The following is a 17,318-nucleotide window of genomic DNA, read 5'->3' as shown; positions in this document are numbered from 1 at the left end:
GCGAGGACCCGTCCATCGCTGCTTGCGGCTTTAATTCTAATTATGTTTCCATTAAGGGTAAAAGAGACGATAAACTAGCATGGAAATACCTTGTAAATGACAAGTTTCAACCTTTACTGCCAGCTTGTTACGTCTGGTTTCAAAAGATGGTGAGATCAAATTCTGAACTAGAGGCTTTAAAAAAGTCGTCCTACAAACACATCACGGCCACCATCTTTGATGTTCCATCTATGGCTTCCTCACAAAATATAATCCCACTTTTTTTAATGACTATTCTTTTACGAATATTGACTGGCGATCCCTAGTTTTATGTTTTTAATGTTCTTTAGCTATTATAATATTTTCATGTTAAAAATCAATAGCACAGTTAAGTCCTGGTGAAAATAAAACTTTCCTAATCGCTCAACTTTTACTTCAGTTTTGTATTTTATTTAAAATTCTTTTTTTCCCCTGTCCTTTAAAAATGTCCAGTTTTCACATTATTATTTTGTCCTTGTGGTGACAGCCCTTATAAAAGTATTAATGGGTCCATTTGGCTCTGGTCTAGACAGTCCTGCCCTTAACTCTGGCTAAAGTTTGCTTACTTGACTTATAAACCCAGGAGCAACCGGTTGTTGTAGCTGCAGTTCCCACCAAAGACAAATTCTTTGTTTTGGAGTTTTAAATCTTACCAGCTTTGACAATTTCTATCCACCCCAAAACATCCTCCCCGTTTTCTCCCTGTCTCCTCATGCACTGGAATCATTCTAGAAGTCTTTCACTAAACATTAAACTTGCCAGCACACAGAGCTGTTCTGTTAGTTTTTCAGTTCGCAGTCATTTCTTTAATTTTGCTCACCCAAAGACGATCTCGCTCTCATATAGGAGCTAACACATTAGTGCACTCCCGGCGAGTTCAAAGCCAGCAGACCCAAAACAAAACATCAATTTTTCATAATAACAGAGTAAGGTTAAACTTAACAACACTACACTTTAATCAAAGCAGGATTTGCAGACATACTGCTCGAGACACAGGGGTCTACCTGGGAGTTATTGTCGGCAACCAACACCGCATGCAGCCCTGTTGCTTGGTTACTGTGCCTGCAGTGAATCGTGACTCCTGATGGCCCTGGGCTGCTGAGGTAGAATTAGCTCAACTGAACAGGAATTCAGATTTTGCTTAGACAGAATTCGATCTTTTCTGTGTGTGTGTGGGAGTCATGCGAAAGATTGCAAAAAAAAAAAGTGGAATTTTTTCAGTGGGAATCGTAAATATATTTAGATTTCTCACCTTCACTCGCTCTTTCACACCAAGACTGAAGCCAAACACAGCCGATTGAGAAATGCAGGCCTTCCTCACAGATTGGCATGTTGTCAGATTGGCAGCTAGGTTTATTACAGGAAGTGCACTTGTGTATAAAAAGACATCGCTAGTGGTTGTAGTGAGTATGTCTCACCATTGAAACAGAAAGAAGCAGTGTTGTCTTCTGGTAGACAGATATAGTAACAGTAAGACCACATTTAAAATGTAAATACAAAGTGCTCCTGTTGCTTTATAATCTCTCCGACTCCTTTTCTCCTCTCAGAGTCACAGCGGGTTGGGCTATCTGTGCATTGCATTAACACGATAGGTATATGAAGTGGATGTTGCTTAACAAAAGAATATCCTGAGTTGCCTAGAAGCTGAAAACTTGAGTGTGGGTTGTTGGAGAAATTGTCTTTCTCCACGTGTTTGTTTCTAAAGATGAGATAAGATTCAGTTCGGTCTCAATCAATCAGTTATATTATACATTGAATATTGCATTACAGAGCTCTGGGTCGCATCAGACAGAGCAAGACCACTTCCCTTTCCCTCTGACCCCTCTTTATACTTCTAAGTCACATGATGCATGGTCATTTCACAAAACAACTGATTAGGGCCCATCTTCATCACACTGAGTAGTTGCATCCTTGTATGGACTTCTTTTCCTCCGTCTTTTTCTCAGTCTGTTGCTTGAAGAAGGAGACATTTCATAATTATGTGCATATATGTAACTTCTTTTATATTTTAAACCTTAAGGACTATACTATATATTTATACACAACAGGGTCAAAGAGCTGGAGGAAGGTTCTCATGGATGTGTAGACGGATCGATACTAGCAGTCTTCGGAGGCCTATAAAACGGACTATGCAGTTTTTTTTAGCTCGACGACTATTGGTTATCTAGTTTTAGTGTAGAAACTAAAAAAAAAAGCTCTTACTGGCTCGTAAAGCTGGAGGCCCTTCTAGTGGTGCGGGTGGCTCGAGGAATGAGCGCGGTAAGCAACTTCATATTTTCCCAGATTTTATTTTACACCTCCCAAACACAAAATGCATTTCCACAACCTGGGACCTTTAAAGAGCAGCACAGAGCCCTGAGCTTTTTCTATGACACCCTAAGCTGGGCTAAAATTGTGTCTCCACCTATGGCGTGATTATACTCATACAGTATGTATGAGTGATTCAAATGTACTTTCACAGTCTCTGGTGCTACAGGAAGTCTGTGCTTCGATGCAAAGCTGTAATTTACATCTTTAAGTCACATGCTTTATTCAGACTGCAGGTGACTGAGAGCTGTTTTTCAAATGAGATAAGCAGGACAAACTGTTTGCATTGTTATTTTTAAGTGTTCAGGGTGGATTTGTGTTGTCACATAACAACCTATCTGCATGGATTTCTGTAGCAATGACATGTGCATCAATAACTATGTACACGCTGGTGTCATGACGTTCCAATGCAGATGTGTTTCCGTTAATGAAGTGTCTTGCTTTGCTTGGCTGCTTCCAGTTTGTCTACAGAAGTGAGCCCCGAAAATGCCAACAGACAATATGCGAGGTGTGTCACAAAAGGTTCAGGACTGGTGTCACAAAAGGTATATTTCACATCCAAACTACAAACTACAAGTTTTCCCCTTCAAAGTAATCCTCCTGGAGTCTAAAACACTTCCCCAGCCCTCTCTGCCTTCACGCCGCCATGCACTCCTGGAAGGATTCTTCTGGGATCCTCTGCAGCTCCATCGTCACAGCAATCTTGATGTCGTCCACGTCTTCCAAGTTGGTCCCCATGATGACCCCCTTGAGTTGGGGGAAGAGGAAACAATCCCATGGAGCCAGGTGAGGTTGCTCCAGCACGGAGATGTTCTTCTCAGCCAGGAACTGTCGGATGCTCATCGTGAGCAGTGGCGTTGTCATGGTGAAGCAGCCACGACTCGTCCTGCCACAACTCTCGCCTCTTCTGCACTGAACGAAGCAAACAGGATCTCTGTGTAGACCGGCTGGTTGATCGTCTGAAGGGGAGAACTCCTAGTTTGTAGTTTGACACCGGTCCTGGAACTTTTGACACATTTCATCATCTATTCTCCATGTTGTTCTCCATTGCACCGTGCTAGCAGCAGCAGCACAGACTCTGCTCAGCACTTTGGTCCCTCTGGATTTGACGTTGCAGTTGTGTGTTGCATTCAGTGACCCAAAAGACACCTTGGAACCTGATTTGACCGACCACAGCATCCTGACAGACACACATTTGTGGAACTCTGATAGAAGTAGCATTTCGAACCACCTCTAAATGTAGCTTAGATCCACTTTGCAAAAGCTGCATTTCAGCACCAACCCACTGGGCTGAACAAGGCTGTAGCTTTTGTATTGTAGCTACACTGAAAAAGAAACCTGAGTTTTGATCAGATTCTGATAAAGGTTGTGCTGTTGTTTCTGTATGCACCCTGTTGGCGTTAATAGACTTCACTGATTGACGCCCTTCGACACAGTAAACACAGAACACAGAACCATGACGCTGTCTAGTTTTATTTTATTTTATTGACCTCTTGTGCCAAACTTGTACACCATCTCGTGTGCTCATACAGTTGTATTGTGCTGTGTGTGAATAGACTCTTAAAAGCTCCGGTGTGGGAGGGAACTGATTTTAATGCATGTCCCGAACACACACACAAACACACACAAACACACACACACAGCGGACATAATGTGAAGGAAGACTTCACTGTGCGTTAGTGGATTCTTATGTAACACAAACACAAAAAAACAACAGAATGTAACAGTAACACAGCGTTAAATGCACTTGCAGCGTGATGTATTAAAATGCAGAGCAGGTTCGAATGCAGTATGAAACACACAGTATATACAAATCCAAATATATGAACAGAGCAGCTGTCACAAACTTCAGTTTTCAAAGCTACTGTTCCACGTTGGAGCCCTTGAAGAAAAAAAAAAGTTCCTTCTTACTCTTTTTTTTTTTTTCTTTTTTAATATTGCATCTACAGTCATTTTCACAGTTGCAGACAGTATAGTTTTGTTTGACAGTACACTTATAAATTGTTGTAGCACCATTTAAGTATTGAATGGCGTCAAAACAATTTTAACAAGATCACATAATCAGAAAGTCCTTTGGCCAAACACACACACAGGGATTAGAATTCTAAGTAAAGGGTCCCTATTTACCAGAAATGTAAGAACTTTTTGACTTCCAGGTTGGTAAATATCTCTTTGGCTGATGATTTTTCCAATCAAGTGTGTAGTCTTTTTAGTTGTTCAGGATGTTCCTGTTTGAACTCTGACCTTTAGGGAGATATCTGCAGACAACCTGGTCCACAGTCAACTGAAGACTTTAACAATTGTAAGAGCTCTTTTCAAATAACATCTACATGCTGGTGGATAAACCACGCTTTTGTTTTTTGGCAACAGGTTACAATCTCTTAGATACTTTGATAGACAACAATAGTAAAAAAAATGTTAAGATGCCTTGTTAATTATTGTGTTTTGGCCGAGGTGACGCCTAACGGACTAAAACTGGTGCCACTGAAGTAACCTGAGCACATTTTTGACATTACAGAATAGGAAAATAAGGAATTTTTAATTAGCTGTCCTACAAAAATGTTGCTCCCACTTTCTACGGCTGTCTTCCAAAGGGCTGGAAGGACCGGGAACGAGCTCTAGGCCTGCTGGCTAGCCCCTCTTTGTTGCCTTTCTTTCTGCCGGTAGTGGAAGAGGCTGGTTGTGTCGAGCTCCCCCGCGTAGCGAATCGCCTCAGCGAACAGCTTCACCACCTGATACACAGAAAAACAAGCAGAAGTTCATCATTTGAATGTAAATGTATCCCCCGTTCTTCACTGATATCGTGACATTTACCCACCTGGTAATTGGTGATCAGGGGAACGCCGTGGTCGACGGCCATTCTGCGGATGAGGAAGTTGGCCTTCAGGTGGCGCGTGTTGTTATTGGGCAAGTTGACCACCAGGTCAATGTGGCCTTCACTGATCAGTCTATAGAAACATAACAGTTAAGGTAAAATGTTTGTACTGCTCTGAAGTCCATAATCATGTCTTGATTAGTAACTTTTTCATTGCTGAATTGATTCAGTCATGGAGTCATTTGATACTGAGAAAAGGAAGAACTTTAATAAACCCCTGCAGGAAAATAGTCTTTAAAAACTGAAAATGATACATTTAGAAAGAAAGAGATATGTTATCGTATCACCAGAACAATGTGACGTCCTGCCACACTGAGTGAAGCATCTGGGAATTTATTTAGCTAAACATGTTCCTCTGACTAACCAAAACATCGTAGAGAGTGGTAGATTAGGATGGATTGACTGAGCGATGTTTTGACCACAACTTCTTTATTGCTAATATGTTTCTTACATCTTGGGATGTGGGAAAATCTAGAAGTAGCTTTCGGACGACAAAGTCAGTGTTTTGGAGATGCCATCACAAAGGCCTGATCTCAGTCCTGGAGAAAATTTGCGGGCAGAGCTGAAAAGGTGTGTGGAGCAAGGCAGCTTACAAACCTGGTTCCACCAGTTCTGTCAGGAGGAATGGGCCAGAATGCCAGCAAGCTATTGTGAGAAGCTTGTAGAAGGAAACCCGAAACGTTTGACCCAAGTCATACAGTTTAAAGGCAACGCTACCAAATACTAAAGAAATGTATGTGAACGTCTGACTTTGAAGATAATAATAAAAAATTCTCTCTCTCATTATCCTGGTGTTTAGCAAATACAAATAATGTTGGTAATCCTAACTGACCTAAAACAGGAAACGCTTAATTTCAGACAGCAAAAGGCTAATTAAAGGGAGAAGTGAGCAAAACCGTAGTCAAATCCAGATTGGACATGTGAGCTGGAGTTATTTCGACTCAGAAGAAACACTCAGACATTTTGCTTTTTAAAAGAGGCGTCTGCTGATGTGAACCGCGTCTCACAAAGAAAATTTCAGAAGACTCGCGATCAAGAATTGCTGATTTGTATAAAGCTGTAAAAGGCCACAAAGAAACCTCAAGCAGCGCCGTCATTTATCAGTTCACAGCCAGATAAACTGTCTGTAAATAGAGACAATTTAGTGCTTTCACCACTTTCTCTAGAAGTGGGTACCCTGCTAAGATGACAGAATGCTCAATGAGGTAAAAGGAAAAGAAGAAAGAAAAAAGAACCCCAGAATAACAGCTAAAGGCTGAAAGAAATGACTCTACAATGATCACGCTGCTGCTCGCCAAAAAAAAATGAAATTAAAAAAAACAAACATCACTACAGGTCCAGAAGTTTTGCCAGAAAGCACCGACACGACACCACTGAACTGCTTGGAAGGGAAAGTGAAGCAGTACATATGGTGTATATGGGGTACTGCATGCCAGAATAAAAGCTCAAAGGTGAAGCACGGAGGAGGGAGGATCAGAATTTGCCTCTCTGGATGGGAACACCTCGACTTCAACAGGAGGAAAATTAATTTCTAAGGTTAGACTTTGGTGATGCAGCGCGACAACAACCCAGAACACTGGAGTGAATCTGCTACAGAATGGCGTCAAATGAAGCAAATCTGCCTTTTGGAGAAGCCTGGTAACAACACAGGCTTTAACCCAATAGACTACTGTCGGCATCCTAAAGCATAACTTCACTTCCAGCTCTGAGCCAAAGTCCATCCAGCATGCAAGGGGCCGAGAGGGAGCAAAGAGGGGCTGCTGACGGGGTTGTGGAGGAGGTCGGTCAGTGAAACTCGGAGGCCAGACGAAATTGAGGGCGACACAGACTCAGACATGAGTGCGGTGGAGGGCGGCGGTGGTCGTGAGCCTTCTCGTTTCGAGGCCATTGGCTGCAGCCCCAGTAACCCCTGAAGCTGGAGCTCTCGTGAAACCCAGCGCAACTTGGACTCAGCCAGCGCCGGCTCTTCCCATCTGTTCACATGGTTAATGTGGCTAACGGTACCGTTTGCTTTGATCGTGTGCCCACAGGTCAGAGCTCTGTAGAGATTGTAACGCTGAAGGACAACCAGAACGGGCGAAAACTTAAAAACCGATCTGAAAATAAACAAACAGCGACTGAGTGGGCTGCAGCGTTTTCATCTGCCTTCTGTGTTTCAAGGCAGCCTAATGTCAGCTGTCGTCTGTGTGCTTCTCTCCTTCTCTCTGATCTCACATATATTAGGATTTAATACAGCCAAATTTCCAATAAAGCTGCTCTCTCATTTACATATTTTCTGTAATCAGATAATACGAGTATGAAACAGCGACTAAAGCCCATTAACACTACATGCTAACCAGCAGTAGCCGTTTCTGCATCGCAAAAATACAGATTTTACAAGTGTGGCATCATCATCTGACAACATCTGTCCTGTGAAATATGTGTCCATGCAAAAGGGTCGGAGAGAGTTAGAAGCCACAGAATATCCTGGTCTCATTCAACAGAGCCGGCGCTGACCTCATGCTTACGGGTCGGTACTCTCTTTCACAGAGAGTAGCTAAGGTTTGTTCAGAAGTCACTAGAGATGTGTTTTGTGAAAGCAAAAAAAAATAAAAAATCTGAAGGAAGTGAAAAGTGGGCGAGGAAGGCTTCACCTCCTACCAAGAGGGCATCACTATTCTCCTTCTGTATGAATTTCATGACATAAAGAAGTTCCAAACAGGTGATTCTACATCAGCGTGGGATGATTTCAAACTGTACATGTTGCGTTGAGCCATTTTCGAACTGCCGATTTTCCGATAAATCGGTGTGGATCTCGATAATCGCGGCGGCGACTTTGCCGTTTAGTTCGCAGCTCAAACAAACAGGTGTCGGCGTGCGGTGCCTCTTGGCTGAACTAAAGCAGCACTGTGAGGAAGAAAGGTTCAGAATTCCTCCTGATCCACAGCTAGTGAAAATGCTTACTTGAGGTTATTGCTGCCAAAGGAGGTTCCACCGGTTATTAAATCCGAGGGGTCACATTTCCCCCACCAGCACTGCAAATGTGCAACGGATGTGTTTAGGAATGAAAATAAAAAACTGACTTCCATCCATTCTCTGTGCTTGTGACCTGGTTGAAGATGACGGCAGATTTTTAGTAAATTATGAGGGAAAAACAGGCTTCACCTCTTTCTTTGCTCTCCCCCATACACTTACACTCACACAGACAAAAGCTCTGGCTTCTATTGCCGTTTTCATTTGAAGGCCTTTGACGGACGGCATAGAAATAGGGCTGAATTCTAACTGAAAGTACGTCAGACGGCGACAACAAAGGTCGCGCTCTTCCCCATAAAGAACTGACCTCTGTGCCACCTCGCACAGCTGATGCCAGCCACTTGTGTGTGTGTGTGTTGTTTTGATCCAGACCTATTAAATCCCCTTTATATCCTCTTCTTCACCAGCTCATTTCCAAACATATGGTCCAGATGGCTTCACTGTCGCATGATTATGACTTGTTTGTAAAATCATTACCTAGAATTTGCAGTCGCAGTCAGCGTGCTCCGATTGTTCTACGTAGGCAGAGGAAACGGTTTGTACCACTTACAAGTGAACAAATTCACAGCTAAGTGGGGATTTAGCCCAGAAACAGCCGTGCATTAAGACTGTGCATGAATTAGTGAGAGAGGTCTTGCTTAAGAAATTTAAAGGGAGTTCTCAGAGGCTTCTTAGACGCCCAAACAATGCACAACAGGTTATAATAGTCAGAACATTCATGTCATAGAGTGAGCATGTGTTGGTGTTTAGCTGGTGTCTCTTACGTGTAGATGGTCTGGCTCGATTCAAATGAAGGAAAAGGCTGCATTTTTTTTTTCATGTAGTTCCTCCAAACCATTTTGTAGGGAATAAGACTTCCTTGGTTTGGTGTGCCACGTGATCCAAAAGAAGTGTATTTATGTCGACATACTAGCGCTCCCAGGACGACAATTCTGGAGAGAGAGTTCCACCTTGAATGTTTGGGCGGTGCACCGGTGGTTGTGCATCAGGTGGAGCTGGCAGGACCGGTGTGGAAAGCTGTGCAGACACTTCTTTAGCTTTCTAATTGGCCTCCCTGCTTGGCCAGAACCTGTGACTTCTCTGCTACGGGTTCATCAACTGCCACCGTGTGGAATTGGATTTTCCAGTGACAATTAAAAAATAAAGCTTATTTAAGTGTAGACAATCATATGTCAGTGTTGCTGTCAGTCCAAACACCGGTGATTATATTTAGGGACGTGTCCGACACTATTTGATAGAAGCTGATGTGTGATCAGTGTTTCCTGTGCTTTGAATTTCCCTTTTGGGATAAAAAAAAAAGTATTTTTCATTTCATTTCATTTCATTTGACTTATTTGTAGTGGCCTGACACATCAACATCAAACACATCAACAACGGAGGCCTGTTCATGTCTGAGAACACCGCTCTCCGTTCATACACGGACTCAGAACACTCGAGGAACGATTGCTATTGACTCTATTGCTATTTATTCACATCCACGTAAACTCTGATAGATCTGCTCTTCAGACAACTTTGTCAATCTAGAAAACTCCTCAATGAAGTTATTGTAAGCTTGTAAGGAGCCCAGTGTTCATTATTAATTATCATTAATTAGCGCTTCACATCCGCAGCTCCTAACTGTCACAGAGAGATCTCATATTTAGCCAACTGTAACCTGACCGTGCTGCAGCATGGAAAGTCTAAAACCTGCAGGACAGTAGCTCACGAGGACCGGAGTTGGAGATCCCTGACCTAAAGTTATGTCAACAATAACTACAAGAAATGCAGTCAGCGTCATTTTGAATGCAACACGTTTAAATGACAGATAATGTTGTCCTACATTTGTATTAATACAGAAAGTACTAGTTATACTTTTGCTTTATTGTTGGTCGTGGCTGCAATTTTGATTTCCCCCAAACCTGACTTTACATTGCTCTGATATAAAACATTTCTCACCCTCCTTATTCTGGTCAGTGCAATGCCTCCGGACTTCAGAGTCTGCTCCATCTTCTTTGATCTAGTCCACATCTTACAGGGATAATGAAGGGGCTATGGCTTTAGATCCTAAGGCTGTATCCTATGCTAATTGGATATCCCAATTTGAATCTAATGAATCACAATTTATGTGTTACTCACAGTTTCTTAGGAAACCATAAGAAAGTCTCGGCTTCAAAGTTCAGGCTTTAAGTTTTCACACGAGCTGTTTCCATAAATGTGTCAAAAGAATTAAACATCAGTTCAGTGCTATGAATGAGCACTTCCCCAACCTCTGAATACTGGGCAAGCTGGTGTCTCCTCCCGTCTCAGTGGGCCACGCTACTGGAATGGCAGGCACGTCGTTGGCACACAGCCAAGCAGAGGTGGCTTCGGTAGCATAGAGCTGGAAGACAGAAATACAACAGGATGTGTGAGGAAAATGAGGAAAGTATTTCTAAATCTTTTAATAAGGGGCAGAAACCGGGAAGCTCCATCAAAGCGGTCTCCAAAAAAAAAAAAAAAATCGTAAAGAAATGTATGTCTGACTTTCAATGACACGTCTAGTCTGCCGTGTTTGAAATTTCCAGCACTCACCTTGAAGCCTTCTTCTTTCAGCTGGTGCGCTGTAGCCAGGAAATTGGGTCGGAACGAATGCTGCAAGGGAGGGAGGCAGACAGATTTTAGGAGGAAGGGAAAAAAAAAAAGAAAATGACATAAGAGTATTATAAACAAGAAACAGAAGGAGCGCTTTCATGCAGATTTCTCTGTTCATCCATTACAGAACAAAGTGCGTTATGTGCCGTTCACGACTGAGAGGTCGTTGGAAAATGTCTTCATCTCATGTTCCCCCTCCTTTCAAATCAAAGTGAGAATTCATAAATGTAATTAGACTACAGATGTGCAACTGTTAAGAGAAGAAGGCAAACTTTGAAAGAGCTCTTATAGCTGCAGGTCAGACTATAAAACAGTGTTTCTGATGTGGAACAATGCGGTCCAGACTGGATCACTGGAGGCAGTAAAACATAAAGGTATATCAAGGTTGCTCCTAATTTAACAACATAATGATGTCCAAGTGCTAAAACACTAATTTCATTTCCTCAGTTTCAGTACTTTTTGTTGCATTAAATTCTTACTTTTGGCAAAAATGCAGTTAAGCAAGAAACTGATTATCAATCCAAACTAATCAAAACGTTCCCAGAGTACGAGGAATAAAAGAAAAGAGTGTGTTTTTTTAAATTTTAGTTCTAAATGCGTCTATTTGCTTCCTCTCTCTCTGTTTTGCCATCTGTCTTCTGGTCACACTCAGCCAATGGAAGAGTTCTCTGACAGTCCATGCATTTGCTGTGACAACAAACAGTGACTGTATTACATCCTAGGCTGAATAATTTCCAAGCTTACCAAAAACTCCAGTTGTTTTTTTTTTATTTCTAATTATTATTATTTACACAGAGCCCGCTCCATAAAAATCCACTCAGTTAATCGTCTGAATGAGACCAGAAGAGAGTTGGTAGAGCTCCAGCTGTGGGTGTAGATCCACACTCTATAAAAGTAAATTCATGTGAAAAATCTGGGTTTAGTTTCATTCATGTAAGTGTGGCTCATAGCTGTGTATCTTAAGGATGACATTGCTATCTTTATTTTATTTTCTAGCCTTATCCTTTTATACGTACTGTTCAAACTAATACTTTAGACTGAGAAGGAATCTACTGCAGTGACTGTACTAATAGGATTATGACTTCTCTCCATATCTTCTTTTGCATCCTGCCACTCGCAGAAGCAGTTTATCAAATTCAGACGCGCTTATTTGTGGCCAAATATGTGGTACAATTTGATGAGGAGCACAGGTGAAAAGCAATCTCCCAGGCTCTCTCAGATTTTAAGTGAGGTTCAATTCAATGGCAGGCTTTTACTTGGCCGTCCAAGGGCTCTGGAAATTGACCCTGAAGCCGGTCTGACATCAGAGCGCCGCGTGCCAAGGTCGCATTATTTCACATTAGTTTTGCTTTCTTTGATTTCAGGATTTTCAGCTTATTTTCAGTTGATACTGTGACTGCATTTGAATAAATATCAATAATATTATTAGTGCTGTTGGTGTTGTTAGTATTTTAGGAGCATTTTATGCTTTTACTATTAATGTATGAAAGGAGAGTGATGACAGCAAACAGAGGGACAGAGATGGGAACTACATGAACCACGGGTCCCCAGCTGGACACACATTTCAGTATCATCAGGTCTCTCTCATTAGCTGCAACTGGTGAGTTGTTTAAATGTGACCGTGGTGGTTCGATATGTGTTAATCCCTATATATAGTTATACATAATAATACACAGTTGTGACTCGATAATCCGACACTAAATGTAAAACCTTCTTTTATGTCGGATTGTCAAGACGGAGGTCGAGATACAAGGAGGGCTTGATGCTGGAAGGCTCATTAGTTGTTAATTAGAATAGAATAGAACTTTATTGATCCCTTTGGTGGAAACCTCAGGGAAATTGTTGTAATTATTGTTCATAGTTGTTATAATAACTAGTAGGGCAGGTCCCAAAAGCACTTTCTGGTCTCTGGATATTTAGGCCCAATTAATGATGAATATCCAAATATTCTGTGCGGTCGTGGGACACTTCCACCCCGGGGGAGCGCTCTGACGGGGTGGAAGTGGCTGTAATGCACAGGCAGTAGTTGGCTGCTGATGCTAGTTTAGGATAGTGGTCACAGTTCTGTTTCCACCATCGGCGGCGGCGGCACCATCCATGTTTACTTCTGCAAACACTGAGCGTGCTCGCTGCGTGTGACGTCATCGTGTTATGCACATGCAGGACACTTTTGGGTTGTATGAAGTTCACATAGCAGATCACATACAAGTTGCATTTAAGTGGAAATGTGAATGAACTCACAACAAAAATCCGATTTCCCCAAAAAATCCTCATTGAGCATCAAGTCCTGCAGTGTGAACGTAGCCAATCTGTGGGATTGTTCAGTCAGATAATACGCTGTTATCCTGATTGGTGACATTAAATGTCATGTCGGAGTCAGAATCCAAGGCTGTCGGTATGTTAAGGCTGTTTTTATGGGCTCCGTTCGTTTTTCCTACAAACCTGTCGGATAGCAAGGTTTTCAGATTGTTATGGGTCGAATTATCAAGTCACGACTGTATATTCGTTGTGTCCTGTGAAATGTTTATTCACACAATCTATACACAACACACTGTGCAAAAGATGAAAGAATCTAAATTATTTCAACAGATGCGGTCTAAAGAATTTTCACTTGCCATCACATTTTTGACAGAACAACACAGTCACATTGTAAAGGAAGAATAAAACAACATTTTGTAATGCATCTGTGTTGTTAGACATCAGCTTCAAGTGACCCACTTAATGGATTCCACCACGCTCGCTGAAAGTGCTGAAAACTACTTTGTGAGTTTCTGCTGCTGATTTGCAACTGATTTTGCTCAAACTTGGTGCCCTTCAGCTTAGTAAACAGTATGCTTGCTAAAAATTAATGCTGTCTCACCAAAGGCATTGTGATATGGTTTGATATTCTTTGTGTATTCTGCAGCCTACCTTACTAAGCCTTATATAACGTACAGGTTTCTAATTTGGTGGACAATTTTGACACACAGCTGGAGACTTTGTACGAAAAAATCTGGGGCAAATTAAGAAGCCAGAAGCAGAGGATGAGAATTACAAAGTGGGATGCAGAGAGAGAGAAAGAAGAGTTAGACAGGAACAGATAAAGAGATAGAAACAAGTGTACAGGCTCGCTGTGTCCCAGTGCTGCATGTGATTATCAAAGTATACAGTATGTACACGGTTCTTCATAGCATGTTAATCTGTATGTGAGACATTAAGGGGAAATCACACCAGTAATATGCACTCAACAACCCAGCACACACTACTTTCTAACGCTGATGCGTGTCAACTTTATAGAAAAGAAAGTTTGTCACAGTTGCTGCACAGAGTTTACGCCACCAGAATAAATTAACTTGCATGAAATGCGTCAAAGCAACTAATGTATGCTGCACTAAAAGAATGCATTAAGAAATGTTTTCCCCAGTTTGGGCTCGAGGTATAACAGGTCAGCAGAAAGGAGATGAAAGCACAGCATTAATACCTTTTAAGTTGATGTAGTGACTCATTAGGAAACAGTTGCTGACACCGATCAGCCACAACAGCAAATCATTTGCAGTGCAATGTTTTGCTGGGAAACCTTGGATGCTGGAAGTCATGTGGATGCAGGACAATGCATCCTACCACACTACAGAAACTGTTCAGGAGCAGCTTAAGAAATACGACAAAGAGCCAGAGGTGTTGACCTGCCAGCCAAACTCTTCAGATGTCAATCCGATCGAGCATCTAGGGCAGGGGTGTCAAACTCATTTTCATCCCGGGCCACATAAGCGTTATGTTTGCCCTCAAAGGGCCAGTTTTAATTGTAAGACTGTATAATCATAACAACTCCTTAACATATTGTTGCATAACTGTCTCTGCATTTGATTATTTATTATATGTACAACTATTGTGCATGTCTTTATTTAAAAGTAAAACACATGCAGCAGGGCTCCAGACTAACTTTTCCAATGGTAGCACTGGTGTTACCAACTGTCTTCATTGGTCGCACCAGGTAATGATGTGGGGAATGCACCAAAACAAAAAGGTATCAGAGGCACCAAAGGATCCGCCGACCATGTCGTCTCAGTGTCAGACACCACAGGACAACCAAAGATGTCCCGGGTCTATGCCCTGAGGATCACTGTTTGGGTGGCACGAGGGGGTCCCACACAATATTAGACAAGTGGTGGCTGATCGATGTATGTCCCCTTCAGAGTAATCAAGGTTTTTATATCAGCTATGAATAGATGACAACAGTTCTTTAGCAAACAATACAGTGAAAGAAACCTCATGCTAGCTGCATCTTTAAAAATTCAGTGTTTCAAAATTTAAAAATGTGACCCAACAGTTGCCAATAGCTAGTTTTTGGTTATTAGTTGCTCGTGTGGGTTAAGCTAAATTTTAAAGCTAGTTTGTTAATGTTGCTGGCTGAATATCCTGAATGGAGCCATTTCTATCGTAATCGGCGACCCATAGCTGCTTACCTTAGAGCAAACAAACAATCCTTGCATTTTTGCTGTTAGTAAAAAGTAAGAAAGTAAAAAAACAAACAAACAAAAAAAAAAGACCCTGAATTTGATGGACAAGCCTGGGAACTGACTGCTTAGCTGTGACTGGACAATAAATCCAACAGCTGGTGGAGGGATTTAGCAAATGGTTGGCGACAATTCAGAGATAAAGTGGAAAAGAGTTAAATATAACAACTGCAGCAAACAGAGAAAAGGTTGTATTTTCCTTTTCACAGTAGTATGTGACATTTTCTAGTAAAGGACAACCACAATGAAAGAAAATACAGATCGACCGATAAAGTCTTTAAAATGACATATAGGCACCAAAATAACATCGAGAGGCAGGTGATGCCTGTCAGGCTAAAAGCTTCATCTCTGCGTAAAGCATGTTACATAAAAATAAACGCTGCATGTTTACCATTGTGAGCTGGTTTTCTAAATTTGTATTATACATCTGAAAAGCATTGGATTTTATGTCTGCATCTGCCAGCGGGTCACAATGATAAGAGAAGGCTTAATAGGTTAAAGAATATTTGAGTGTCACCCGAAATGGTTCAGGAATGATCAGCACATCGACAAAACTCTAAGCGTGTGCATGTCTAGATCATTTTGAGATTGCTTCTTGAATATAAATAGGCTGCATGTCTGATAACACATTAGTGTGTATTGTCAGTAGAATATTATCGGAAATCCAAATCAGGACCACTGCATCATGCAAACAAACAAGTGTCCACATAAATCTGACATTACAGTATTTATGAAATGTTAAAATACTGTACGTCGCCTTTAAGCGAGAAGTCTTTTCTCCCCAGACGTCCTCACCAGCTCGCACAATCAATTAGACTGCTTCCATCCCACCACCACTATTTTACTTAAAAGCATTAGGAGTAAAACTCATCCATGTTTCCTGCACGTTCTGGATCCGTCGGCCTAAAGTGTTGCTGCTTGTCAGCCACGTTAAAGTGCGTATGTGACCCCAGGCTCTTGCCTTGAAGTGGACTGTTCCCCAAGAGCACCAATTACACAGCTAGCGTTATGAGTGCTTTGTTAAAGCTGCATTAGTCAAACTTGCAGTTTGGCCACTCAGGGCGGCAGTAAGACTTAATTACCACAAATCATGTAATGTGGTGTCATGAAACAGCGCAGTGCCAGGGCGTACGTTTAGTTCGTTTCTGTGGCTGGGGGTTGGAGGGGAAGGAGATGTGTTTTTGCAGCAAGTTTATCCAACAGTGGTGATTCAAGACTGCTTCTGACAGAGCGCTTGGTTAACAAGAACAATGCTTTTGTACATGACTAGTGTGAGTGTTTTGTCTGTAGCAGTTCCTGTTCATTCCCATGTAACAGCATCAGGTCCGCTAGTCTGACAGAGATCATCGGTTCAGCAAGCTGTATTTCAACCTCGCGTGGTCATTCACACGTTGTCGCTTGAGAGCTGATCACAGTTTTTAGTCACATGAGAGTTGTTAGAGTTGCATGAATTGAGGTGCAATTTGGTGTGAAACTAACTGACGGGTGCCAGCCTGGCATTGTAAGAAGCCGATAGCCTAAAAGATTTGGACCACCTGTTCAATAGGCACCTCGCATTTGATGTCTTGTGGGCAGGAGGCACCAAAAGGAAACAGAAACAGGAGGCAAGTGGACCTCCAGATGGCTGTAGTCTTACTTGAATCCCTATCAGGATGCCCTTCTGCGGTAGCTTAAAGCCTGTGGAGAGCATAGCCTTCAGGAAGGCTGAATAAATGTTTGGTCCAAAACAAGCTACCTGCAACAAAACACAAATAAATGGACACACGTGAGAATCCGTCTGAAAATCAAAGTATATTTCTCTACACAAAAACAACAACTGGGCTGTGTATTATTATATATCTTACTTCTCCAGTTGAAGCCATCTCACAGCGAAGCACAGGGTCTGCATCCCTCAGCCGTGGCCAGGAGAACATGGGCGCCTGGCGAGACAAGGGAGGAGAGAGGGACTTGGTTTTAGGGAATATGTTATCACCAACACGTCTTCTGAAATCCGTCCTTGTGTA

The 17,318-nt window shown here is 42.0% G+C and overlaps 1 protein-coding gene across 1 annotated transcript in view; it reads right to left on the bottom strand.

The window, feature by feature from the left end:
• Positions 1-4,274: 4,274 nt before the first annotated feature.
• The window catches only part of cps1 (carbamoyl-phosphate synthase 1, mitochondrial), a 66,497-nt gene continuing 53,453 nt past the window's right edge, over positions 4,275-17,318 (bottom strand). The window contains exons 32-37 of the mRNA XM_008290827.1: positions 17,160-17,234; positions 16,952-17,050; positions 10,763-10,822; positions 10,459-10,571; positions 5,144-5,273; positions 4,275-5,057 (exon numbers count right to left, since the gene is read on the bottom strand). Of these exons, the coding sequence (XP_008289049.1) occupies positions 4,944-5,057; positions 5,144-5,273; positions 10,459-10,571; positions 10,763-10,822; positions 16,952-17,050; positions 17,160-17,234 (591 nt within the window). The 3' untranslated portion in view covers positions 4,275-4,943. The remainder of the gene's footprint in view (positions 5,058-5,143; positions 5,274-10,458; positions 10,572-10,762; positions 10,823-16,951; positions 17,051-17,159; positions 17,235-17,318) is intronic.

Source organism: Stegastes partitus, unplaced genomic scaffold (assembly GCF_000690725.1).
Source record: "Stegastes partitus isolate 25-593 unplaced genomic scaffold, Stegastes_partitus-1.0.2 Scaffold697, whole genome shotgun sequence".
Taxonomy (NCBI): Eukaryota; Metazoa; Chordata; class Actinopteri; family Pomacentridae; genus Stegastes; species Stegastes partitus.
This window is presented reverse-complemented; position numbering and strand designations above follow the sequence as displayed.